Source organism: Mustela nivalis (genome assembly GCF_964662115.1).
Source record: "Mustela nivalis genome assembly, chromosome: 8".
Lineage (NCBI taxonomy): Eukaryota > Metazoa > Chordata > Mammalia > Carnivora > Mustelidae > Mustela > Mustela nivalis.
This window is the reverse complement of record NC_139027.1, coordinates 72,750,983-72,778,982: the sequence shown is the minus strand read 5'-3', so window position 1 is coordinate 72,778,982 and position 28,000 is coordinate 72,750,983. Positions and strand designations below refer to the sequence as shown.

The window sequence follows — 28,000 nt, the reverse complement described above, 5'->3', positions numbered from 1 at the left end:
AGGATATGGGATACCATCAGGGAGACATGAAAGGATATGGGATACCATCAGGGAGATGCAAATGACAACCACGGTGAGCTACCACTTCACATCCATTAGAGCACCTAAAATCAAAAGTTGGTGAACAAGTACTGATGAGGATGTGGAGGAACTGAAGTTCTCATACACTGAGAAATGTAGTTGGTATAGTCACTTCAGAAAATAGCCTGGCATTTTCTCAGAGTTACCATATGACTCAGCATTTCCATCCCTTAGGTATATATCCAAGAGAGACTTACCCACATAAAAACTTGCACACAAAAATTCATAGCAGGATTCTTCATAATAACCAAAAAGTGGAAGCACCCCAAGGTCAGTGGATGAATTAAGGAACATACAAAATGCGGGATACCTATACAGTTGAATATTATTTTGCCACAAAAGGAATGAAAGACTACTACATGCTACAACTTGGATGAGCATGGATGGACATGGTGATGAAGCCAGGTATAAGAGTTTATGTATTATATGATTCCGTTAATATGAAGAGTCCGGAATATAAAAAGAGTAGTTTAGCAGTTGCACATGGCTGATGTGCAGAAAATGGGTAGCTAGGGTGGTGATATGATAGCTGAACTTTCTTTTTGAAATGAATATGTTCTAAAACTGGTGATGGTTGCACCCTGAGTATACCAGAAGCCATTGAGTTGTACACTTGAAGTGGGTGCATTGTATGAATTATATCTCCATAAAACTTGGTTCAAAAAAAGGTAGGGCTTTACCCAAGAGAAATCTAAAGGGTCCATACGCATGAAAAGGTCTTTGATCACCATTTAGAAAAATGAAAATGAAAACTAGGCCGGGTCACCCCACCCTCCCCTCCAGACGGACAGTCCTTTAGAGTGCGACAGTGCCAACTGTTGGTGAGGATGTGACATGACAACACTGCTGGTGGGAATATCTAGTATGGTGAAAATACGCATAGGACCAAGCAGTTTCTAAGTCCGTGCTCTAGAAATGCTTGGATGTGTTGTACTATGATGAGCATGCAAGAATATTTGTGATAGACCCTAGCTGGAAACAACCCAGCTATGGAAATGAACTACAGCTGTACAAAACATCCTGGATGGAATCTTAAGAACAATAAGCAAAAAGAATGAGAGAGGAATAATAGTTTTCTCCCCACTCATTCGTAGTTGAATAGTAGGTAAATACTGTTTGGTGGTGCATTCATAGGGGATGAGACTAAAGAACATGGAATATGGAAGTTAGCAGAGTTGTCTCTGGAGACGGGGATACTGAGGGGGAGACGGCCCCTAGGAGGCTTCCAGAGTGCTACAGCATTCTGTCTTCCAACCGGGGTGGTAGTTGTGCAGGTGCTATTTTATAGTTACTGTTAAACTGCCATTATGTTTGTTAGGAGAGCAAATGAAAATTTAAGACCCAATGGGCCCTTTAATAAAAATGCTTATTTTAATTTACTGTGCTCTTTTTCATCATCAACAGTTTAGGCTGAGTTCTGTATCATTTCTTTTCTGGATACCAAAAGCTTGGGAAGAATGTAAACTTAGAAAAAAGTTAAATGTGGAAATTTTTATTGGTGACAAAATCGTTTAGTCACTTCCAAGTGGAAGACTGTCATATCATTCAAAAAGCAATTTTAAAATTCCAGTGAAATATTTCATCCCCTACTTAGCCGAGAAAGAGTGTTTTTAGATTGCTACACAAAAGCCTGCATAAAACGGAAATCAGCCCACAGTTTTAGTTGTTAGCCCTACAAGAAACGGGGAGGGGGTGTTGATGCTAAGAAAACGTAATCTATCAAGCTCTGATGAATCAGGCGGCTTTCATTTCTCTCAGAGAGATTTAGTGTTTAGTTGTAAGATGTTTTTGAAAATGAAAAACACATAATGGAGCCCTTCAAGATATTTCAGACCTAAGCTAGGCTTATTACATGAATATGCTAATGAAGCAGCCAGGCCTTCAGTGAGTCTCCTTCCTTTTGGAATGGTGGATATAAAGTAAAAGACCATTGCATTTAAAAATTTTAATTGTAATGTGATTTGGGTTTTCTTCCCTTAAACATGAACTTGGATATTACCAGAGTAAAGTCAAATAGTTATTTTCCAAGATTTAGAACTTGACCATACTGTTACCATGAAGTCTGTGGGCCACATAACCACATTTCTGAGAAAATACATGGTTTTTGCATTTTTTTAAAAGTTAGCACTAAGGATTCATCCAAGATGCAGTTGTTTTTGTAATTAATTTTATTTCTTCCCTTAAAATACTGTTTTGAGATAAAAATTGTAACAGAACAGAAAAAAAGATGTTTTAGGATAGATATATTTAAAGAATAACTTTTTCCCCTTAAAATCTCAGTGTTCCACATACTAAGCACATCCTGTTAGACTTCTTAAGTATTAAATGCATCTTCTATCCTTGGTCTTTCTGCATTTAGCTTTTTTGGGAAGTATGTTTTTACCCACAGCATATGGTATGAGCTGCTGATTCAGTATTGAGTGGCTCTTTAAGCTTGTTAGTTACATTCTGTTGATCAGAATGGTACGCCGAACATCAGAAGAAAAACTGGTTCCTGGTCTGAAATAAATTAAACACTGTTAATCAGCTTCTGAAGAGGAACAAATGAGTAAAAGGGATTTTGTAAGGAAATCTAACACTGCCTTCCCCGGGTGCAGTGTCTTTTTGTGGGGAGTGGGGAAGGTATTGGGTGTGGCCAATGTGAAAATGCCCAGAGTGATGCACACAGTTTGAGGCTAAAACTGGAAGTGGAGCCTAAATTAAAGTAATCGTTTTCTGCCTGATATTCTCCCCACTCTACTTCCCTTGATAGAGCTGCAGCTTTCTCTTAATTCTGCATCGGATTTATCTGTGTGTCCTTCAGCTGTCTGGACACTGTGTGGCCGTGCTCACTGTCCCAGAGAAAGTAGTCCCTTGTAAAACGCGTCTCGTCACTTGTAGCAATGCCTTCCTCCCTCTGCAGAGGGAAATGGGAGACCTCGCCTTGCCTTTGACACAGCAGCTTCCCCACTTCCCTGGAAGCAATGTTTCATGGTGTCAGACAACATTCAGAACATGGTCCAAATTCAATGTATGTTAGCATATTTTTGCTTTGGCTTGTGGTTTGTCCAACAGAAGTGCCCACACACATCTTTCATCCAGCTCTGTGGGAAGTTCAGCAATGGCTCGAACAATATGGGATGTTGGGCTGCTGTCACTGGACCATCCTGATCTTATTTCTAGACTTGGTGAACAGAAGACCACACTGCTGTTGCCTTCGATTCACTTCAAAGAGGTAAAAAGAAATTATAAACTCCCTTAAACAGTTAAATTGAAGAGGAAAGGAAAATTCTGTCAGTGGACAATTCATTAGCTCTAACAAAAGAACAATAGCTATGAATCCCTTGGTGTTCAGAACCAACCAGTACGTTTAACCATAGCAGTCAACCTATATCATCACACTATTACTATTGTGTTTATTTCCTAGAATCTTGGTGACACTTATAACTAGCAGTCAGTTTAATTTTACAAATAATCTTGAATGGAAATAGCTTAAAGCCAAATTAAGCATAGTTAAATCTAGGACAGTGTGTCTATTTTCAGTTCAGCCACCAATCTGAAATTTCAGTATGCATTGTCCATCCAGCAAGATGTATTTTTATTTTCTCCATCTTTTCTTCACATAATGATCAGGACTTCCTATTTAGTATCAATTTTAATGTGATATTTTATTATTAAAATTGTGTGGCCCAGCCACATCATGAAAATGACTTTGCACAATGAATCCTGAGTATTTTAACCTGGGTGAAGAATTTGGCAACATTAAATACTTGGTGGGTATCTGAAACGACAGGGTCCTGTGCTGGTTCCACCAAAAGCTCATAGAGGTAGGCACTTCCATCTGTGCTCCACAGACAAGGACACCAGGCCTCAGAGGTTCAGGGACTCGGCCGGGTCACACAGCCAGGAAGTGGCAGAATGAGGATTTGCGCCCCAGGAGCGTGTTCCAAAATCTGTGCTTTTTTTCCCCCTTTCCATTTAGATACTTAAAATATAGTTAGGGATCTGAAAGGCACACTGGTGATAAATTTAATCTTTCTAAATATTATTTAGTGTCAAAATGAGTGGTGTAGGCAAAGGAACAGGAGTTAAGGAAAATCGAGGGAGGTGTGCTGCAGATGTGAGGCATTTCTAATTCTGGGGTGGAAGCCGCCACTCCTGTGGAAGGCTTCTCGTGGCAGCTGGGGACACAGCAAGAGGGCTCCATCTACGAAGGCCCATTGGCCGCCATCTAGGGCTTATTAGCCTGGGGACACTGGGCAGCTAAGAAGCTCCTTTCTTTCAGATGCTTACCCATCACCAAATGCTGCCATCAAATCAAGTGATTGCACTGTACTCTGGACAAAAGATTAGGCTGAAATTAAATGAGAGGGTTGGCCAGAAGCCTGCAAAATGGGGGAATAAAATAAGAAGTCAGCGGCCTTGCTAGCAGGACACTGAAGCCGGTGCACTCAGACGTTCTGATCATTTGACTTGCAGGTTATAGATGTCCTTTCTTGAGCTGGGAATGTTTGATCCAGCCTCTGGGGAATAGCCCGAGCGACTCTCAGTCAGTTTGCTCTTAATCTGTTCCTAGTGAGTAAACTGATGACTCAGCCTGCACAGGCCAGGACACGCGGCTGAGTGAGAGCGGCCAAGTGGCATATCCGGATGGCTGTTGCAGTTGCTTCGTCCTTGCTTCGTCGCTTAGCAGCGTGACTTGAAGCTGGCCCTCCTCGGATAGCTCTCCCCCCATCTTCTGTAATTTAAAGGGACTGGATTATTAGAGTTCTCCAATGCCACACGCCCAGGGCCAGGCAGGTACAGGGTACAGAGGGTAGTGGGGTGAAGGCTAATGCCAACCTAAAGGCATTCAAAAGTTTAGAAATGCTGCTGACCAAGAGAATATGTCTTTGCTTCTAATTTTGTCCAAGGGCCACCCGTGTTTGTCCGTTGGGGTGGTCTAATAGTTCCTGATTATATGAAAAATGGATGTCGTACACTTGCTGAAAAGGGGCTCAAGTCTCTGTTGTAGTCTGTGCCGGTGCTCCAGTTGCTACCCCCATGGGGTCCCGCCCTCCTTACTCCCTCTGCAAGTACCAGGCTTCTGACCCAGCTGGTAATTCTCTCATCAGGAACAGCACACTTGGCTGCTTTATTTTCTATTATCAGCTGTGATCTTAGCACCCAAGTATGTCGAGGTGTAGAAATACTCATTGATAATGCGTTTCCCTGAAACTTTTTTGGTGGTTCCTTCCCTAGAAAGGGACATGGAGAAAAAAAAGACCCAGTGAATCCCAAGGATGTAGAATGGGGAAGGACCTCTGGTTACCTGACAAAGGAAAGGCTAGGTGGTTGGATCAAAGCAGCACTTCCAATCCATGAGTTTAAGTCCAGGTTTTGGGGAGAGTGAGGGTAAGGACATAGAGCAGGCTGTGACCTTCGGAATTCGCTCTGACTTAAGTAAACTTCAAATTCAGCAAATTTAGACAGCAACCAGGTGGAGGACAGGAATCCCTGGAAAGCTAGCCTCCTGGATCTGCGTGTAGCGGAGGAGTTTGGGGTTCAATGAATAATAGCTACAAAGAAAAAGTGATTGGGAAGAAAGGTAGGTGGGATTATTAACTCTGGGAATATCAAAATTTCGTTTAAAAAAATATATACTAACTGTTTCAACTATGAATCTTGCTCATTTAGTCATATTAATTTATTGAGTTTTTAACTTCCAGTGTCCTGTTAGTTTCAGGTGTACAATAGAGTGATTCAGCAATTCTATGCATTACTCAGTGCTCATTATGTCAATTTTATTTAACTTTTGAAAGAATCAGTTTTTGGTTTCCTTGGTTTTTCCTATCATATGTCCATTTCCATTGCACTAATTTCCACTCTGTTTTATTTTATTAAGTTAATCATAATTTAAATGCCAACAAGTAATTTAAGAAAAATAATTTTTAAAAATACATGTATTTGGGATAAGGAAGGGTGTAAGAGGAAATCTGACATTCTTTCTGTTAAGGTAATGTCTCTAATTGCAAAATAAAGAAATAGCAGTATGAGCATGTTACAAAAAGCATGGAGACAAATGCCAGAGGATTCTAAGAGCTGAAAGCAGCCCCCTCTGGACAGTGAGCAGGACAGCACTGAGAGGGGGGACTGCCGTTTTCATTATGAATCTCATAATACAGTTTCTGAAAACCCTCTTTTTCTTTCATGTAAAAGAAATCTGGAGGTAGAAAATCTCAGTACTGTACTGTGGTTCCATGAACATCAGGGACCCTGGATTCTTTGAGCTTGTTTCGGTACTGTGTGTGACCTCTCTTCTCAAGTCCCTCATGGCGCAATACGACCACTGGGCTCCAGCCAATGCACCCACACTTCAAACAGCAGGAAGGAGGTGCTTAGGAGGATGTTCTTGCTAACTTTAAGGAAATGGAGAAGTGGTACACATTGCTTCCACTTGCACCTTCTTGGGCAGAATCAAGTCACGTGCCTGTGCCGAGGGAGGTGGGGAACACTGTCTTTTGCTGTTTACCCTTCCTCATTGGGGCACTTGAGTAAAACTCGTTTTGAAAAGTGTGTTTAGGAATGGCAGGGGATTTTTAATTGGTGATTGGTAAATGCTTTGGGATAATGCTATTTCCTCTTCCTGCACCATCTTCGAAACTGCCCCTCCTTTTCTTTAATATTTATTTCCTCTCAAGGTGTCCTTTGGTTTCTGTTCTCCTTCCTGTGTAATAACTTCTTGAGATTCTAGTCTGTTCTGTAATCCTGTTTCCACTGAATCCAACTAAGCTCCAAATTCAGGATCTTGTCAGTTTTGCCCACAGTCCTGAGCATAGTGGGCATGGTATAGGTTCGCAGGACATACCTGTGTGGAGAGTATAAGCTCCGGAGGGAACCCATTTTTCGGCCCCTTTGAGCACTCCAGGGTGCCCCATGTATACCTCTCCCTCTGGGCTGTCATGAAGGGTCTGAAGCCCTTGGATGTGGGCATGGCTAGAACAAAATGACCTTCCACAGAATAGACTGGGAGAGTGAGGAAGCCAAAATGCAGAGCTGTGGAGACGGGCCTTGAGTCTCATGGCTGGTTGGTGGCAGAGCTGTCTGGATGGTGGGTGGACCTCCCGACACTCAGGCACCTCTTCAGACCACAGAGCTCAGTCGGACACTGATTTCAAGGCAAAGCCTCATCACACAGCATCATTAAGAAAACAAATGGATAATAAATTCTTATGTATTCAGAAATTGTTCCTCTCCTCCCCTCCTCTTGGGATTGATGAGCTTAGCTGGAAATAATGGACCTGAGCACCAGGTCTAAATGGTGATTATTGTTCTTGTACCTTGTTTATAGACTTCCGAAGACTGTAATACTTATTAAGAGGATCCTTTTCTCTCCCCCACTTCCCACCAGTTTTTTTTTTTCCCCCTTAGTGTTAAGAACTGAGGAGCCAGAAAATAAATGAGCTGGAAGAAAGAACAGTTTCTTTTTTCTAGGAGTTGTGTCATATTTCTAAAGGGCAGCGCTGTAAATACCGTCCTCCCCTCGGGGAAGGAATCGTGCTTCAAGGACACCTCACCGGAGACACATTCCAGGGGAAGAATGGCCAGTTCGGGACTTACCCAGACAAGTACACGGTCACTGGCCGAATTCCTGCCTTCCCAGAATCTCGCTGACAGAGGCCCGGGGTCACCTCATAGGGGTTTCTTGGTTTTGTTTTTGTTTTTCGAAGCCATTTCTGCTTTTTTCTGACTTTTTTCAGGTATTTGTGGCTCGCTTAATGATATTATCCTTCAGACTGCTTGAAATTAATCCATGCCTGTCTCTTGGTTCCTTCTTACATAAAGTGGTCTCCTGTTTGTCCTTAGCTGGCCTTGTGGTTTCGAAGGCAGCCAGCCCTCTGAGTCTCGGGCTAGTGAACAGTTCCACCATTAGGGCTGGAAGCACTGGTGAGCCTTACAGAGGCAGCACTTGGCCGCCTGGAGCTAATCCCTTAGTGACTCCTGTGAGGGACTGTGAGAGGTCCAGAGCCAGAGAGATCCCAGGTGGTAGCTCAGAGACCGGCTCCGACACCGCCCCATGGGAGCTCTGGGGGCTTAGCTTCTGATTAGCTTTAAGACATTCTCTTGTATATCTCCCCTGGGCCCTAGCAGCCCAACGGCCAAGGAAAACAAGGCCCAACCTCCTTGGCCTGAAGCTGAGTTGCTTCCCGTCCATGTGTAGCCCCTACCGCCTCTGGTTCCTTTCCTAGAGGTTCCAGATCTCTGCCTTTCCAGCCCCAGATGCTCCCTACTGGCCCAGGCAGCTGAAGGACCAAGCACTCTCCCCGCTTCGAATGCTGAGGCCAGTCCTCCTGACCACAAGCCACTGGATCTTCCCGTTGCACCCCAGCCCAGCTCCTTCCTGCGTTCTGCTCTGCTGGGGCTGCCTCCTGCTGTCCAGCTTCACCCCTTCCCCTGCGCTGGGGAGGACAGTTTCCCTAGAGGAAATGGGGAGCATCGTGACCCAAAGGACTGAAGAAGGGGTAAAGGGCTGAGTACAGCATGTCCACATACTGCCTTGCAGGGGAAGAGATACAGCAGGGGAAGGGCGAGCACTGTCTGCGACTTCAAAGCCTTCTGAAAGAGTCAGCTGCTGCCCTGGGTGGGTGGGGCGGGGGGAGGAGAAGGGGTGAAAAGAGGGGGAAATGGAGAGGACAGGAGGAGGGCTGTGCTGTGCTCTGAGCCTTTCATGAGGGCCGCCAGCTGGTCGCCGAGTTGGCTGTATGCCAGCCCTGCTCCACTGTGTCTGTCCTCTGTGTGCTCTGGGCCAGGCTTTGTCTGCTCCAAGGGCCACCTCTTTCTCATTCCCATAAAGACCTTGTATGAGCAGCAGTGGCCTCTTGGAAGAAAAAGATGTCTTTGTGTTGAGGCACAAAGAGCTAAAATCCCTGAACTCACAAAGGCCAGCGCTGGAAAAATGATTCTAAAGTCTTGTAAAGGAACGCTGAATGGGAGCATGAATTTGTAGCTAGAGTGAAATGAGGAAGCGTTTTGGAAAATCTCTTTCTAGAGGCCAAGAACTACTAAGCCTTCATTAGTCAAGGAGTAGCGTGGGGCCTCAGGGAGACCCTGTCCTGGGCCAAGGGGAGCTGAACATGGACAGCAGAAGTCTAGGAGAAGGGAACAAAAGCCATGGAGCACCCAGTCTGCACCATACGTTCTGCACAATAACCTCATTTAATCCACACACAGACCTGCCACCTGTGGGGACACCAAAATGGAGGCTGGGAAAAGGTGCCTGAGGTCACTGAGTTGAATTATGGAGGGACGTCTGCCCCGCATGCCTCCTGCTCCCCCTCATCCCTACCCCCATGAAGTGCTCACCGAGAGAGCACTCCCCATGCACTGACCAGGACACGGAGACTGAGAGGACTGGAGGAATTTGCCCAAACTCACTGGGATGGTGGGGGCAGGATCGGGGGCCGCATTAGCTCCACGACATCTTCGTAGGAATCTTGCAGTTAAATTCCTCCTGTGGGGGTGGGTCGTGGTCTGCGTGGTCTGCAGAGATTTCAGTGTTTCCTTTCTCATGTTGGTGAGTCCTTTCTCAAGGTGGCAACAAAATTTGTCAGATTTTCCTCCTTCATGTTGAGAGATGCATCTCCATGCTGTTTATCAGACACTTTTATAGCAAGATACTGTCTCTCTAATTCCTCCTTTGGTTGACTGAAGTATGGACCAGACCCACGTGCTGAGTAGAGGTGTGTAAGAGGTGGAGGTTCCTGCTGAGGCCACTGAGCCTCCTTTCACCAGCTCACCTGAGTGCCGCTGTCCAGGGACAGTCTGGCCCCAGGCAGCTGTCTTCAACATATCCATCATCTTCTCATTTAGCTCATTTTGCTGGTTTCACAATCCCTCATGGAGAGTCTAATAACTAAAGTCTTGGAAGGAATCTGGGCTGTGAACATTGTCCTCAGTGGACCAACTAAGAGCTGAAAAGAGTAAAATGAAAAGCGGGACAAAGCCATTGCTCAGGTTAGGATAATTAGAATTCGAGGCTTCTTTCTTCTATAAAAGGAAGGGAAAAACCACTATCCTGGTGGTCTCCATTAGAGAAAGAAATGTTTTATTAAAATCGTATGTAATCCTGGCAATTGCTTTCTATTGGAGCTTGAAGAGAGGCCTGGGAATGTTCCATCTCCCAGCACTTTCTCTCTACCTCCTTTACAACACTCTTTACTTTCTGCCAAGTTATTTGTGTCTGGTCTTAGTGTTTAATTTTTGCTTCTAGATGGTATGTTCCTATATCTACTTCTGTGGACAATTTGTAGTGGTTTGTATGCATGGAAGGCGCTCAGTGAAAGATGTAATATAAGCACATGATGGATGGACAGCTGGTTGGATGGATGGCCCCTGATAGGCAGGTTAGCACGAGAAGAGAAGAGTAGAACTTGCTGATTCAGGAGGGGAGGTGAGAAGGGGAGCTGATATTCATTGAATGTCCTTGCTATGCACTATGTTTGGCACTTTATAACCATTTCGGTAATCACTACACCAATGCAGTCAGGTGGGTTTGTTTTCTCATTTCAATGTGTTTAATACCCCAAGGACTAGGGAATTCGCTTAATAGGACCCTCGTCTAGACTGGTCTGAATAGAAAACCCACCACACTCTAAAAGTCAACCCAGCACCAGGTGGGCACCGAGAGTTGGCTTTTACGATGTGGTTTACCCAGTCGTAAACCCAGTGATTTACCCACTGACCTCAAAAATCTGTGGATGCAGATTGGTGGTGCTGGTTTGGGCATGAATGAGGGTGTGCTGTGGGAGTGAGGGAGGGCCCGGCCTCCCCAAGGCTTGGGTGAGTATCAACCCAGGAAGACTGGCTGCCCTCGTTAGTTCCAGAGGAGCCAGGAGAGGTGTGGCCATGCCCTCAGCATACCTGTCCTAAAATGCTGTGTGCTGGGGAGGGGGAGCCTGGGGGCTCAGTCAGCTAAGTGTCGATTCTTGGTTTCACTTCAAGTCAGTATTTTGTGGTCGTGGGTTCCAGTCCTACTTTGGGCTCTGTCATGGAGTCAGCTTTAGATTCTCTCGCCCTGTCCCTCCTGTTCACGCACACCCACTTTCCCTCTCAAATCAATAAATACAAATCTTAAAAAAAAAAAAAAAAAAAAAAAGTGGGGCGCCTGGGTGGCTCAGTGGGTTAAAGCCTCTGTCTTCGGCTCAGGTCAGGATCCCGGGGTCCTAGGATCGAGCCCCACATCGGGTTCTCTGCTCAGCGGGGAGCCTCCTTCCCCCTCTCTCTCTCTGCCTGCCTCTCTGCCTACTTGTGATCTCTGTCTGTCAAATAAATAAATAAAATCTTTGGGAGAAAAAAAAAAGGTGCTGTGTGCCACCAGGGGTGGCCTTCTCCCTTCCCATGTCACCCAGCCCTGCCTTCCCCGCCCCCGCAAACAACTGTACCCTTCTCAGTGCCTACTGAAGAGGGTAAAAGCTAAGAGTGAGAGTTACCTGAATGGCAGCCCTCAGAGGAGGGGAGAGCGGAAGCCGAGTTCTGCCAGCTGGGGGCTGCCTGGAACAACGTTTGTTGGGCCTGGCCTCAAACTGATGTCACCATCCAAGGAGAGAGGGCTGGGAGTCAGCGGGCAGCAGGGTTTGGGAGCCCAGACTATGGATTTGGTTCTGGAGATCAAATCCTTTATGTAACTTGCCCACATGATGGCCGTCTGTCGTGCGGGAGCATCCTGGTTCCAGAGTCTATCCCAACTAGCCCTGGTGGGCCTGTCCCTCATAGATGCTGTCTCGTGGGGTGGGGGGAAGGGCTTCTGTTAGCAGGCCCACGCCGACGACAAGCTGCCACAATTGCTCTGTCCTCTTTGGGGGGGGGGGTGTGCTTCTGAGTTTCTGACAAACTGTAAAGCTACCCAGCTTTTGTGAACTCCCCACAAACCCCTCTCCCTACCCCCTTGAGGTACCAGTGCAGCCTACTCATTCTTCCTGGTTATTTACACTTCAAGTCATCTGAAGGAGAATAGAGTTTATCAGAGAATACTAATTCTCATTTTTAGTCATATGGCCTTCAGTGGTAGACATTATTTTTTCACATATATTGTCTTTTGGAGTGATTATAACCCTGTTTTATTTGCATCTCTGTGGGGGACTCATTTGCCTGCCTGACCACTCTGGCAGGCCCAGGCTGTATTGGCGCACCTCTGTACAGAGACCTCAGGAGTCCTTGTGTCCTTTGGAGTGGGTTCCTGGGACACAACCCCAAGATAGGTGAAGAGGTTGCCCCCCTCCTCCACCAGGGAGTCGATGAGGTAGAGGAGGAAGTCCCCATAAGGCGGCAGAGGCTGAAGGCACTCGTGCTGGACCTTTTAGCTCTGTGGGGAGAGGCACTTTTGGGAAGCTGTCTGTGTGGTGCCCTATGAGTACCCTTTGACCCTCGTTATCCCTGGCTCCTTGAGCAAGAGAACTAGAAGAAGAAGAGACAGCCAGGCCCCTTTTGGAGACACTCTTAGAAACTGTAACGCTGGTTGGGAGAGAAATCCTAACTCCCCAAAAAGTGGAAAACAAGATGTGTGTGAAAGTGACAAAGTGAGGGGTTGTCAGCTGTGGCTGCGGGAGAGAAGTGTGTCGTCCTCCCCTCCTCCCCACTGCCGCCCAGCCGCCATCTCACTGCGTGGCATCAGGGAGGAGAAGGGGCAAGGTGTAGTGAGGCTTCCACGGGCCGTAGAGGCCACCACAGATGGCCCGAGCAGGACCATTGTAATGGACAGCAAAGAGAACATGTCAGCCCCTCGGGTCCCTGTTGCAGGAAAGAGGGTTTTGGGGCTGGGGTCTGGGTTGGTTCTGCTGGGAGGGTGTCTGTGGCTTCCACTGTTTTTGCCACTCTGGCCACTAGCCTCTTCCTGGCACAACCCCAGGATCCTACCAGGAGAGGACCACTGGGTGCTTGCAGCTGGTTCCTCCGGGAGTCGGCAGTCTGTGCTTTTCTCCTTTGCTGATCTCAATCTCTACCCTTCCTCTGTGATCAGCCACAACTGTGGGTAGCATAGCTTTTCTGAGTTCTACGAGTCCTTCATCGAACCTAAGGGCAGTCTTGAGGACCTTAACAAAACGTGGCCAGGACCTGAGTCCCCTGTTTATTTCAAAGGCCTTATAGGAGGTGGTTTCACGGGCATTCAGCACCAGGAACTGGTAGGGAGTGTTAGTTATTTTTCTTTAAGTGAAAGAGGGAGGAGATGCCTGGAAATTTCACCTCAGAGGCAGATCTGCTTCTGTTCGAGGCTTTTCCCATATACAACCAGGACAGCAGATCACTTCCCTTCCCTCCCCAGGCTGCTCATCTGTAACACAGGAGGGCAGGCTAAACCCTGGCGAAGGGTGGCTAGCACAGGCTCTGGAGTGGGGAGCGGGGAGCAGCAGCTCCTTCTCTGTGTCCCCAGTCTCCCTGGTCTCCCTGGTGCGCAGTGGGTGAGTTGGAGGGAAGCCAGCAATGCTTGGCTTGCATTCCCACTGCCCTGAAGGGGGCTCTGGGCTCTGGTGGCAGATCTGTCTGGAGTTTCTGCAGCAGGAGCAAAGCTTCCCAGTGGCATTGGTGGTGGAGCAGAGGGGCATGAGCCCAGCCTGGAGTCCACGCTCAGGCCCCACAGACGACGGGGGTGCTCACTGCAGGAAGACTGCAGGCCTCGAGGGGCTTGTTACCTTCAGAGAAAGGGGGTGAGGAGCTGCAACATCCAGGAGAAGGCTGGGCCCTAAGACGTCTCCTGGCCAAAAAGCTTCAGTCCGCCCCCAGGGATTTTGCATTATTCCCGATAACTTGTTTAGGATGAATAAGATAGAATAAGATAATTTTCCCCCACTTTTATTATTTTGATTTTTAACAAGTGGAAAGGGAAATCCCCTACTGGGGAGGGTGAGGTGAGGATAAGTGGGCTGTGGAGGGGCGGATGTTCTCAGTTTCTGGAACAAAGAGACTCTCTAGCTGGTAGAAACCTCCCTCCTGCCCTCTTGCCCCAAGCTCTGGTTGCTCCGAAGAGAATCTAGGGAAGTTGGAACATGGGAGAAGGAGACAGATTGAGAGACTCTTGTGAATCTTGGGGTGTTTGGTTAATAGTATCAGAAGCTGGACTGACAGAGACCCTTTTCCTTAAATACTAAGTCAACACTGGAGACAGTATTCGTTAGAAATGTAACAGGAGATGGCTGGAAATTTGTCTTTTTTTTTTTTTTTTAAGAGAGAGAGAGAGGAGGGGAAGGGGCAGAGGGAAAAGGAGAGACAGAGAATCTCACGGCCCTGCGATCATGATCTGAGCCAAAATCAAAAGTCAGGTTAAATACAAAGTAAAGCCCATTAGACGGGGCTTAACCAACTAAGCCACCCAGGTGCTCCAGGAATTTGTTTTTTAAAGGAAGGAGTGTTAGGGCTTACATTCATCTTCAGTCCTCTGAAGCCCGAAGTCAGCAAGGTGAATCAATGATGCTCTAGAATGACCTTTTCTGTGACCTTTAACTGATTAGTAGGGTTCCCATCTCCATATGCTGGGAGCCTAGGCTTTCGTCTCCTTCTGCTCCATCAGAATCTGGTCTTGGAAGAGACTCCACTGACAGTCATTTACACTTTAGTGAGAATATGTCATTGTACTCTCTCTCCCTGGATATCTGCATTCCAAGACTGAATTTTCCCATGAAAGTTGCTATTGCTACAAAAGACATTCCAGCCTTCCAAGAGCAGGGAAGGAGTTATCCTGGGTAAGGACAATGTTAGTTCACATATTTCTGTTGCAGAGTGACCTAACTCAGTTCATAGACCAAGGGGGAAATTACTGGCTCGTACTGGTGGGAAGAAAGCTGAGGATTTGGGGGAGGAAATGCAGGCGCCAGGCTCAGAGGGCACCGCTGGGCTAAGGCAGGCCTGCCTCCACTTCCCTTTGCATGGTTTCTTGCTCCCTTCCTGCAGGCTGAGGCTCTCTGTGGCCCAGGAGGGAGGATAGTCCCTGCCCCAAAGCCCGTGCAGGCAGGATGTGGTGGACAGGCACTCAGCATCCATTCCACACTCTTTTTTAGAGGGCTGTCCTGTACCGCAGAGACTAGGAGGCTGAAAACTACATTCCCCAGACTCTCTTGCAGCTACCGATCTGGCTGAGATTTCGATTCTGCATGTTAGATGTGCCTGCACAAGATGTGAAAAGCAGATGGAAGAGAGAGCCTGTGCCCCTGCTGTTGGCTGCTGACAAGGGGGTATGTCTGATTTTACTGGAGTGACTTCTTTACCAGGGTGGCCTTTACACAAATGGCTGCTTCCCAATTGTAGGAGAGATAGCAACCCTCTCAGGGACCTGGCTGTCTTGGTATGTATTTCCCAAGAGTCGGTCCTGAGAGCATCACCCAGAGTCTTTTCGACTTTCCTGGTGACACACAGGCCATTTGATAGCCCGGGTTAAATACAAAGTACAGGCCATTAGACCAGAAAAAGAGTGACAACATGGTACAGCCAAGCAGGAAACCATTCCAGGACAGGGTCTGGGAAGGCTATTCAGATGAGGTTTAAGGAGGAGAAATGGGTAACATCTTTTAAAATCGAAAGACTGCAAATTCTGTGTCCCAGAGCAGGAAAGCCAAGTCTTGTAGTGATGCTGACTGATCTGTGAGTTGTCTAAGCATGGGGGACTGGAAGGGGCCTACTGGGTGCTGGAGATGCCCATCTCAGGATTATGGTCCAGGGGTCTCTCCCCGGGGGCTATGGCACCAGTGCCCCGCAAATTCAGCCGGGCTGTCAGTGTCAGTGACCTTGGTGGCCAGGTCAGAGTTCGTCCCCGATCATAAATCGCATCTGCTTAAACCAGCTGAACTGGATTCTATTGTATTAACTTGGCCCTGATTGGAGCACTGGGCTTAGCTCATAACCTATAAAGGGAGAGGGACACTCAATCACCCTGATCCTTGGAATGCCAAGGAGGTGCTCCCCTGGCCTGGCCATGTGCCCTCCCTTAGACCAGTAACCATGTCTGAGGATGTGGAACCATGGGTGATCTGGCCTAGAGGGAGGGTGCCAGGTCCTGTACAGATGCGCTCTCACTCCCTACATCCTCCTGTAGAGGAACTATTGCAGGGGATGTGTGACACTGCTCTGGTCCATGAGATGTCAGCAGAATGGCACCAGGGAGGCCTGGGAAAGCCACTTCCCAGGAAGGGTCCCTTCCTACTGCTGCTGCTGGTAACACAGATGGAAGACGGGGAGGTCTCCCACCTCGCCACCGAGGTGACCAGCATGAGAACCAGAGACAACACGCTAAACATGGCAAGTGGGAAGAGAGGAAGTGCTGGCCTTCCTGTCTTATGACAGCATCTGCCACCAGACTCTGGTTATTTGAATCAAATCCCCTTCTTCTGCTTCTTTAAGCTCCTCTCTATTGGATTTTCTGTTACTTGCAGCTGAATGCATTCCTAACTAACACAGGAGGCATCCTGGGATTGACAAGTTTGCTAGACCACAGGGAGATGGGGTAGTTTTTCAATAGGACAGGACAGGGATATTGTTCCCAGACAAAGGGAATAGGAGAGCGTCCTAGACTGATGAAGGCAAAGGCTCCACAAGGTACTTTGACGGGCCTTATCAACAACCCCTAATCCCTCCTCTGCAGGCCGTATTACCCCAACTGTGGGTATGACCGACTACTGTGGTTTGTGCCTCCTCAGTGAAAGCCAGCAGAACTGGGACCTGATTAAGAGGAGAAGGACTGTAAGAACCTGATCTGGAACGATCTGATGGGGGAGGAACAGAGAGGTTGGGGGTTGGGTAGAAGAGGTCTATAAACTCCCATGTTCATTGGGTGTTTTGATAAATACCGACTCCCACCCCCCAGCCCTGTGGCTGCCCTGGAGTTGGAGCTCTCTGACCCCAGAGCTTATGGAATGGGCGTTGCTGTAGCGACAGACATAGGTTTTATCTGTGCTGTCCAATACGGTAGCCGTTAGCCACATGTGAGTGTTCAACACTTAAAATGTGGTTTCTGCAACCAAAGAGCTGAATTGGTAATTAATTGGTAACTTAAATTCATTTGGATGTAAATAGCTGGGTGTGGCTGGTGGGTGTTGCACCAGACAGAATCCAGCACGGTCCTTGACAGGTCCTGGAGGAAGCAGGGACACAGAAAGACAAAGGCCTGGAGCTCACAGAGGTTTCCACAGCCTTGGGAATGTGTGCAGAAGCTGCAGCTTTCAGCAGGAAGCTGGTCAGCCCACCGCAGGCACGCTTCCTTCCATCCTGTGTCCAGATGGCCAGTCCTGCTCAGTGCAGTCCAGGGAAAAGGATGGGGTACAAATGGTCCATGTTGGGTTAGGCACTTGGCAGGTGTTTGGGGAGCATGGTTCTTAAAGGCAGCCCCGTGGACTCTTTCATTTCTTCTTTACCCTCTCTCCTCCTGAGCCCCAGAATGACAGAGCCCAAAGGCCTGGCCCTCCCAGGGCTGACACAGAGAAGGATCCCAGGGAGGGAGAGAGGCCTGCTGGCTGCCAGCGAGAGCAGCAGTCACAGGGTAGAAGGCAGCACTCATGGCCTCTGGTTAAGCCTTTCGTTTAGTGATTCCATCAGCATCCCTTCTGTGAACATTTCCCTCCAAATGGAGCAGCAAGAGGCCATGGATATAATTTGCTTTGCCAGACTTCAGTTTTCTTTACTTATTTATTTTTTAGATTTAAATTCAATTAATTAACATATAGTGTATTACTGGTTTCAGAGGTAGAGGTCTATGACTCATCAGTCTTCTATCACACCCAGGGCTCATGATGTCACGTGCCCTCCCTCCTTAATGTCCAGCACCCAGTTACCCCATCCCCTCAGCCCCCTCCCCTCCAGCAACCCTCAGTTTGTTTCCTATGAGTAAGAGTCTCTTATGGTTTGTCTCCCTCTCTGATTCTATCTTGTTTTGTTTTCCTTCTCTTCCCCTATGATCCTCTGTTTTGTTTCCTAAATCCCACATATGAGTGAGATATGAAAACTGTCTCTCTCTGATTGACTTATTTTGCTCAGCATAATACCCTCTAGTTCCATCCGCGTTGTTGCAAATGGCAAGATTTCAGGTTTTTGATGGCTGAATAGTATTCCTGTATCTATATACCACATCTTCTTTATCCATTCTTCTGTCGAGGGACGGCCTAGACTCCAGTTCTTTCAGCCAGTAGAGCACTCCACTATACTTCCCCTCTCTGGTCTTTTCACTTGCCACTGCTCCTGCCTGGAACATTTCCTGCCCCTCATCAGCACGCTCAGTTTGGACAGCCTGCCTCTGAGGGCCGTCTCTGAGGAGGCCTTGGCTGCCTCCCCCGGGTCCTCCCATGGTCCAGGCTTTCCCGTGGATCTGAGGCACCTGTCCTGCCTATTGTGGTGCCTCGTCTCATAAGCCTGGAGCTCAGGGATGGTGAGGGCTATGCTGTCTTTCTCACCCATGTCTCTCTAGGTCCCGGGATGCCTGGGTAGCTCAGTCAGTTACATGCCTGCCTTTGGCTCAGGTCACAATCCTGGGGTCCTGGGATCGAGCTCCACATCAGGCTCTCTGCTCAGCTGGGAGTCTGCTTCTCCCTCTCCCTCTGCCCCTTCCCCCTGCTTGTGTTCATATGCTTGCTCTCTCTCTCTCTCTCTCAAATAAATAAATGAAATCTTAAAAAAAAAAATTGGGGACCATCCCTAACAAGAGGGGGGTGGCTGGCCCTAAATTGGACAGGTTACTTACCCCTCTGACCCAGGACAAAATGGGGGAAAGCACCAAATTCCTAGGGTAGGTAAGAGACAGTGAGATCAATATGCAAATTCTTGTCTGAGGACCTGGCTTGGTAAATGTAAGTTCTTTTTTCTTATCTTCTCCTTCAGAAAAACAGAAGGGGAACTGACCATAGAAGGGAGAGGGTCGGCTGCCTATTGGCATGGCTGGCAGTGGATCTAAACTGGCAAAGGATTCATAGACCTCCCATTTGAAAAGAAGGTAAGGAGCCCTTTGTGCAGGTGACTGCCCCGCCTGAGCTGATCACACAACTGGGGCCCAGGGCCCAGAGAGAGAAGAGGATTGAGGGGCACCAGAAGTCGGGCCCCTCCGATGCCACAGCTGGCAAATGGGCCTTAGCTGGAAGCAGGGTAAGAGGACGCTCTCATTCCACTACAGACTGGCGTTTTTCAAACTGCTGGGTGTGATTCATCAGGAAATCAATTTAACGGCTTTGACCAGCATTAAAACAAAAGAGAACAGAAAATAAGATGCTGCCTGTCACTACAGTCCTATGAAACCTCTGGGGCTGGGGGCTAGAGGGTGATTCTGTGGATTGAGGTGACCGGGGCCATACTTGAGGGACCCATAAACTACTTCTCAGCTGGAGGGAGGGCACCCCAAGGGAGAAGGGTGACCCAGGGACGGGCTGGGAAGTTTGCAGTATTATGATGGCCCCACCGGCAGAAGCAATCATTTGGATGGAACCTTCTTCCCCAGTTGGCACTGCAGAAGCTTCAGGGCTGCCTGGTTCCTCTCAGGGTGACCCTTGGCATTTGTGGAGATCTGACACTTTTCTGCTCTCAGCCTCTCATTTACTTTTCATAAGACTCCTAGGGTGGGGGGAGAGATGGGGTGTCCATGATATCATTATCCTACTTCAGAGATGAGAAAACCGAGGATCTGAGCCAGCAGGTGACTGCCAGATGCGGAACTAGATGTCAGACTCCCTAACTTCTAAGTGAGCCTGCTTTCCACACCATGACGAGAGTGCTCTGTGTTTAGAGTGTGGGTTCAAGACACTGACTGCCCATTGGGAGTACCTGGGCACCGCCCACAAAATTCCAATGTCTGCCTGAGCTCCTCCTAGAACCACTGAAATCAGAATCTCCACAGGGGCTGGACACTGGGGAAGGAGGTTGGCTGGCGGGGGTGGGTCAGGGGTGGACTGGGCATCAGTATTTTCTCAAGTTGCCTCAGGAGAATCTAGTGCAGGACCAGGATTGGAAACCGCTGCCACCATAGGGCCAGTTTCCTCTGTATTCATCTTCTCTCTGGGCCCAGCTATTAGAAACTGGCCCAGCCCCAGTTCAGCCAAGCTGCCTGCAAGGTACATTGGTGCCTCCCAGCTCAGATGGATGTCACTGTTGTTTTGCTGAGTAACTTCCCCAGGGAGGGCTGCTGCTGGGGCCCAATTCAAGGAGCTCAGGTCTCCTGGGGCCCCTGAGAGGAGGTGTGATCAGGGATGTGGGGAGACAGGAGGCTCTGACAGACAGACAGCAAACAGCTTAAAGGGGTGGCAGGCTGCATTTTATTCATCGTTAATTTCAACACCCTTCAACTCCTCTCTTGGAGTACTGCTCAGAAAAATAAATGTATTGTTTAAGAAACCCTGCAGGCTTGCCCCACATGCTCTAACCCCCCTCCTGAGAGAACACAGTAGCATAGAAAATGACTTGTAAAGCAAGAGGGAGCTTCCCTGGGGAGAGGGGAGAGGGGGAAGAGGCTGAAGGAAAGGAGAGGAGGGTCTCAGGCCCTGTGAGTACAGAAATCTCATCGCTTCTCAGCACTTAAGAAGGCGCCTGAAGGTGCCAGGGCTGCTCCTAGGAAGGGGGCACAAGTCCAGGGCACAAGTCCAGGCCCCGAGTCCACGCCGAGGAATGTGCCCTGGCTCAGGAATGGTTTTGGCAACCCTTCCCCCACCCCAGCCCACAGAGACTGCAGCAGCCTCCAGCCGCAGCCCTGCAACCCAGAGGCCCCAGTGTCCCTTCTGGACTCAGAAGGACCCAAAGCAGTCTGTCTGGCTCTGCTTTCCAGACAGTGTGCGTGTGGAATTGTGCTTTTTGTTTGTTGAGAATGTAAAAAGTTACAGTAAGATGGAACCCGCCTGGCCCACAGCTCCTGGGGCCACCACTTTTGTGGGCCTCCATCCGCCTTGGTTCCCCAGAAGCTTCTCCTTTGGCTGTGAGGGCTCAGCTCCCCTCACCCCGAAGCACACAGGAAGAGGGCGTCTGTTAGAAGGCCTGTCTGAGGGGTGGAGGAGCCTGCGTAAATTTAGCAGCTATCTTCCACGGTTTGGCTTGGGTTTGGACGCTGGCTTCTATGTAAAACACAGATTCAAATGCATGCAGAGTGTATGTGAAACTCCCCCAAGGCAGAGAGGAATTTTCCAGGCCCTAGTAGATCTCCAGGGAGTTAAAAATGGGAAAGCTTTCTTCTCAACGTGATCCAGACTGGGATTTTTCCTTGGGGCAAGGGGCTAGTAGCTCCTGGTAAGGCTGGTGTGTGTGAGTGTGTGTGTGTGTGTGTGTGCATGTGTGTGCATGCGTGCATGTACGTACACATTATATGGTGATGTGTGAAGCTCCTGGGCAAATGCCTAGGACTGTAGAGCATTTTCCACAAGCTGAGGGCCTGACACAGCCTGAGCTTTCTGACTCTTTCTCCAGGCCCTGGGGACTCTGGCTTCAGTCAGAGGACAGAGGAGCCTGACCACCTGGCCTCGTTAGCAAGCAAGGATGTGGGGGGCGGAGGGCAGGCTTCCTTACCTGTCTGCTCACCCTGGAGAAGTCCCACAGCCACTCACTAAGACCCTGGCCTCTGTGTCGCTACAGCGGGTGGCAGGGCTGCTTAGAGCCCCACAGCCCCAGCCTGAGAGGGATGAGTATGGACATAAGGTGGGACAGCAACCCCAGGAGCTGGGAACGGGGGGAGTCATAGACCACTGGGAGCTACCAGCTGTGGCTCCAACTGGAGATCCCCACATGGTGGGAGAGGGCACAGTAGCTAAGAGGATGGAGCCTTACTTAGCTTGAGGTTCAGAAGAAACTGCACCAAAGAAAAGGGGTCCGTATCAACATTATTATTCCCGAATGATGGTAGGACCCCAGTTCTGGTTCTCGACACTCAGCAGGATGCCAAAGAGACCTTGAGGCAGGGGTCAGGGGTCCAGCAATCCCCCTAACTTCGGGAACCCAGCCTCTCCCCACCCCTCTGGGAAGCAGCCCCTGGCATTTGGGACACTGAGCCCTTTGGCCGGAGGTGAAGGACAACAATGTACTGAATTTGGGTGAGGGCACTGGGGGAACATGGGCAAAAACACAAGCATGACTCTGGATCCTAAGCTCCTTTTGTATGTTGGAGGGCTGGTGTTCCTCTGGGAGGTTGATGAGAGGGAAGGGTCCCTTCCCTGTCCCCATTCAGCCAGGCTTATGACTCCTTCAGAAGCTTGCTCAAGCTGCTTGCAATTGTCTCCTTCCCAAGGCAAAGCAGTGGAGAAGTGAAAACAGCGAAGGCTGCAGCATGAGCAATTTAGGATAGACTTTAGGAAGCACTGCTGACAGAGAAGACTGCCAAGGAAGGTTGTGAATTTTTCTTCTCTGGAGGCGGGTCCTGCTCCCTCCCGTGGAGACACAGCTCTGTGCAGTCCTGTGTGCTGGTCAGTGCGATCCCCTGGACACCTCCTTGGCCTGTCTAGCTCAAAGAACCTCGTTAGCTAGGTCTTAAGCTTCCTGTGCTGTCGCTGGGGCTCATGTTCTCTGCATTGGCTGCTGTTTTGCCTGCTCACGAGTCCTCATGGTCTAGATGCCTCCGTCATGGGGCTCTCTCACCCCCTCTGTCTGCTTCAGATCCCCAAGTTATTGCTTGTTGCCTGGGTGACACCTCTAATTGGATGCCTTTTCATCTTTCCTTCTTTTAGAGGGATTGGCATGACAATGTATTTCTAGGCCTTATGAGAGGGCCTTGGTCTAGAGCATATGTGTCCCTCTCAGTGTGCTATCTCTGTAGTGTGACCCCAGCCATGGCTTGGGTGGGGCAGGGGTGTCACCAGCTGGCCTGAGTGATGGTCACCGTGACTCCTGAAGTGTGGGCCTTCAGGATTTAGTGAGACTGACCTCTCTTCTGGCCACTCCACCTCCCTGCCTCACCCACAGATTAGGGTCTGTGGTTTCAATCCCAATCCCAATCCCAATGAGAAATTAATCAAAGTAGCTAGAGTAACATTTGGATCCCAACACATTTTCCCCTTCTGGTCATGAATTGGAGCAGGGAAAGGGGAGGTTGACATTGAAGCATGACTCCTAATGTGTGTGCATGTGTGTGTGTGTTCCAGGCACATACGCTTCCTTCACTGCCGGGAAGGGAGATTTCACGGCCTCCCATGCCTCTTGGGCATACAGTATGAGGCATCCTGGTGTTTCTTCAAGACTTCCTGTCAGAAGCTGTGGATATTGGTGGGTCACACCATGTCTGACTAGACTCTGGCATTTGTCCTTGGGATGATCTCTTTAGATGAGGAAGATCGGCCAAAAGAGGATTGTTCCTTTACAGAGTCCAAGAGCCCCCTCCTTTCAATGAAGGCAGCATCTGGCCTTCCTCCAGGTCAGGGACCCCTCTGCAGCAGAGGGCAGAGAACCAGTCCCTCAACTTGACAATCAACCAGCACAAAACTAATTCTAAAACCGCTTCCATCCACCCCATCCATCAGCTCCCCCGGCTCCTGCCTTCCTCCACCTCCAATACAGACTGTGCGTGGAGAAAACAAATTCACTTGACTGTCAGTGGAGGCCAAACAGGGTTTAGAATGGGATCTGTCCGCAAAAACATTATGGGCCCTGGAGCCAAATTCTCTGACATTCTCAGGATGGCTGCTTTGGGTTCCTGGTGCAGCAGAGCTCAGACTCAGAGGAGGAAAAGGGGGTTTTGCAGGCTGTGCTCTGCACCCTTAGCGGGAAAACAAGCTGCTCAACGGGGAGTTAAGAACCGAAATCCACACCAACAAAGCAAGCTCTTGTCTGAGAAGACTCAGACATTCCTGATTGGTAATGAAAAGCATTCCCAAGGACAACACTGGTAGAAGAAAGGAGGGTTGGGGGATTCTGTGATGCACCCCCAGCCTCAGAGATCAGCTGGCTGAAGCAAAACAGGTCGGGGAGCCTGTGTGCTCCCCTCCCTGCGGCCACCCTGGGTTTCCAGCATTCAGAGTAGCTGCCCTGTGTGTGGGGCTAAATGCACCAACTCCAGGCTGAGAAAGGCCAGCTGAGCCCCTTACCATCCCAATTTCCAGATCTCAGGGAAATGCCACAGTCTGCAAGTCGGTGCTGTGTTTCATCTCATTGCATAATACTACACCATTCTCCGTGTGTAGCGGCTGTTCTATTTATATACATCGGTAGGCAACATATGGCTCTCCCCACCCCCACCTGTCAAAACTGTGACTACATCACTTCTGACGACCAGAAGGAAGCTGCTAGGCTGGGCCAGGATTCTAAATGCTGCGGAGGTAATTCAGAGCCATGAGAAGCTGCACCATATGCTTTGGGGTTGCCGGCTGCTTATGTGCATGGGGACAGGGTTTAGTGCCAGTCCGCAAAACCCAGGAATGGCCCTCTCCTCGCTGCAGCATGCACCGGGTGAGGGTCTGGGGTGCCACTTTCTCTCGCTCAGGAGGACAATCTGCCGGGGGCCACGGTTCTTCAAGAGGGGACCCAGGAGGAAAACAGGCTCCCCCGAAACCTGCCCTGGATAACATCAGGCCTGGCCAAATAGTATTTCTTTAAAAAAAAAAAAATTTTTTTTTTTTTTGGTTTGATTTTATTGGGTAAAGATTAAGAAAGCGCCAGCGTCTGAAAGAAGGAAAGCAAACCACGGCCGGCGGCACGCCAGCCTGCCCAGGGTCCGTGGCGCGGCCTGGCTGTCTACCTGGAGGCGCTGGTCTCCGCCAGCCGGTTGTTCATGATGCCCAGCGCGCCCACGCCGCCGGAGAAGCCGTTCTGGCGCGTGTTGACGCACACGCTGCGCGGGTAGCCGTTGGCCGTCTCCGACAGCTGCTTCTGCAGCAGCGCCAACGACACCTTGTTGGAGGCCGTGAGGTCGCGCATGGAGATGAGCTCGCCCGACAGGCGGCGGCCCTCGGCGTCGCTGTCGCGGGCCGCGGGGTCGGCGCCGAGTGCGGCCAAGCGGCGGCGCAGCCGGGAGCCCGGCGTGATGGCGTTGCGCCGCGAGAGGGGCGCACCGGGCGCCGGGCAGCAGCGCGCGCAGCAGCGGCAGCTCAGCTTGCGCAGCATCCAGTTGAGCACCTGCTTGATGAGGATGGAGATGACGTTGAAGAGCGAGTAGATGCAGCACACGCCGAGCAGGATGAAGAGGAAGTTGCCCAGGCGGTAGAGCCCCTGGTTCCGGTAGGCGGCGTGCTGGCTGCTCACCAGGTCCCCGAAGCCGATGGTGCTGAAGGTGACAAAGCAGAAGTAGAGCGAGTCCACGTAGTCCCAGCCCTCCACGCTGGTGTACATGGCCGAGGCGCAGCACGATAGCAGCACAGCGAACAGGCCCAGGATCAGTAGCACATGGTACACCGAGGGCTTCCAGCCGGCCAGGCAATCGGCCTCCGAGAGCGCCGAGCCGCGGCGGAAGGTGGCGGGCAGCAGGCCGCTGCGGCGCAGCTGGCGCTCCCGGCAGGCGCGCATAATGAAGGCCAGCAGCGAGATGATGCGCTCCAGGAAGAGGTTGAAGAACAGGATGGTCCCGGCGCAGCCGAACAACCCGTAAGCGATGAGGAAGGCCTTCCCGCCCACCGTCGCGGGAGTGGTCATGCCGAAACCTGGGGAGACAGGGCAGGGGTCAGCGAGGCCCTGGCTAGGCAGGTGGTGCCTGCTGGGTGGCGAGCTGGGCGGGCGTACGCAGGTGCTGCCGTGGCTTCTTCCCTGAGTGGCATCACTCAGAGGAGGGGAGACGGTGCTTAGACATTTCTCTCCCTTGGCGGCACTAGGCTTGGTTCCTGATTTCGGGGCGATGCCTAAACTGATGGAGGAGACACACCCCTTGTCTTGGGGATCTGTAGATCGAAATGCGTGGGGCAGGATGGCCACTAGGAAGGACCCATAAAGACTCAGGAAATGAAACCACTGTGCAGACCACTGAGATACCTACAAAGCGACGAAGAGATGTCACCTGCTCTCCCACCCCTCAAACTGTTTTGTTTTTTGTTTTTGTTTTAAGGTAGCCAATGCACATGTGGACAAACTTAGGACAGAATTCCATAAAGGCTTCATTTTAACCGGGGTTACTAGGGATGGGGTAGAGTGTGTTCAGTCTGGGTAGCTATGCGTGATGGTCTCTAAAAGGGGGTTTATGAAACTGACAAAGAGTGAGAATGAGTCCACAACCTTCAGAGAGTGAGCTGGCTCTGTCCTTAAGTGTCCGACCTGGGGCCTATCCCAGGACCCTTGGGTCATGACCTGAGCTGACTGAGCCACTGAGGTGCCCTTATCAATGGATTTCTGTGGGAGGCTTGACATCCCACCAATGTGCTCAGGCCCCTGCCATCCAGGGCAGTGCAGCTCTGCCCCTCTCACCTGAGCTCTCAGCCCACTTCTGCTGTGGTCTCTTTGTGGGACCCATGTTTGCCTCACTCTGGTTATAGAAGGTACAAAGACTTTGGCATCAAGATTCACTGCTGCCTGGAGTCTGAGCTGGAAATGGATCATCTGTCTGAACAAGCACCATGGCACCTTTCAGCTCCCATGCAGCAAAAATTCAAGGGCATCCCTGTGCAATGTATGCCCCCACGTCAGGAGGTCAGCCTGTGTGCTGCTACTGGTGGGGTGAACCAGCCCTGGGAACTAGGTGGAGAAGAGTTTTGTCTCACTTGGCTTACTATTTCCTTAAAAGAGCCAGAGAAAAAATTTATTTTCAGTAATTCCTTAAGCCTATATACTAATCATTCTCTAGATTCCCTGGAGGAAATCTCAATAGCCTAACCATGGTCATTTTCTGCTTAATGACTTAAGTTAGGAGGAAAGTTTATGACGATACCATGTTGAAGAAGATGAATTATATCCCTAGATTCAGATTTTGTCCACAAGACAGTAAAAACAAAAACGAAAACACCAAAACTGTATTAGCAGTGTGACCAATTTAATAGAGGGACTTTTCCACAATCAAGGGGAGCCTGGGTGGCTCAATCTATTAAGCATTGGCCTTAGGATTGAGCCCTGAGTTGGGCTCCCTGCTCTGTTGGGAGTCTGGTTCTCCCTCTCCTTTTGCCCCTCCCCTGTCCATGCTAACCCCCATCCACACCTCTCTTTCAAACAAATAAAATCTTAAAAAAAAAAAAAATCTTAAAAAGAAAAATAAAGCCCAACCTAAGTTCTTGAATTCACAAAGAAATCAGTTCTGAATCCATATGGTTATATGTGGTTATATGTGAAGTGAAAGTGTTTGTATTTGTGTGTGCATGTGCACATTTATATAAAGTCCTACACTGATGACCCAAATATCCAACAACATAACCAAGTCACAGTCTGTTCATACAAGGATAAAACATTGAGAAAGCATCGACCACAGCTACTTAAAATAATAAGAATGAGCCTCACAAAAGAATGTCAAACAAGGAAGCTGAGCACAGAATACCTTCCGTATTATTCCACTTATAAAAAACTCAAAACTGGGCACCGGGGTGGCTCAGTCAGTTAAGCGTCTGCCTTCAGCTCAGGTCATGATCCCAGGGTTTTGGGATGGAGTCCAACCTTGGGCTCCTTGCTCAGCAGGGAGTCTGCTTCTCCCTCTGCCCCTCCTCACTCGTGCTCACATACTCTCTCAAAAATAAAATCTTTAGGGGGGAGGGTCCTAAAAAAAAAAAAATAAAAAAAAATAAAAAATAAAATAAAATCTTTAGGGACGCCTGGGTGGCTCAGTTGGTTAAGCAGCTGCCTTCGGCTCAGGTCATGATCCCAGCGTCCTGGGATCGAGTCCCACATCGGGCTCCTTGTTCAGCGGGGAGCCTGCTTCTCCCTCTGCCTCTGCCTGCCATTCTGTCTGCCTGTGCTCACTCTCTCCCCCTCTCTCTCTCTGATAAACAAAAAAAAAAAAAAAAAAAAGATTAAAAAAAATAAAATCTTTAAAAAAAAATTCAAAACCAAGCAAAACCAAACTATAGTAATTTTTTAGGAATACATTCTTGGTTGGTAAAATTATAAGGTAAATCAATTTCTTTTTTTTAAG

General features: G+C 49.2%; 1 protein-coding gene and 1 long non-coding RNA gene across 2 annotated transcripts in view; one reads left to right on the top strand and one right to left on the bottom strand.

Moving 5' to 3' along the window:
- Positions 1-183: 183 nt before the first annotated feature.
- On the top strand, positions 184-20,121 carry LOC309872588. Its single transcript, XR_014315985.1, has 3 exons — positions 184-486; positions 3,136-3,295; positions 18,889-20,121. It is a non-coding gene; the product is annotated as an uncharacterized lncRNA (long non-coding RNA).
- A 4,448-nt stretch (positions 20,122-24,569) lies between these two features.
- Positions 24,570-28,000, bottom strand: part of KCNK12 (potassium two pore domain channel subfamily K member 12) — a 48,925-nt gene continuing 45,494 nt past the window's right edge. Inside the window, exon 2 of the mRNA XM_082746892.1 lies at positions 24,570-25,598. Within this exon, the coding sequence (XP_082603018.1) occupies positions 24,697-25,598 (902 nt within the window). The 3' untranslated portion in view covers positions 24,570-24,696. The remainder of the gene's footprint in view (positions 25,599-28,000) is intronic.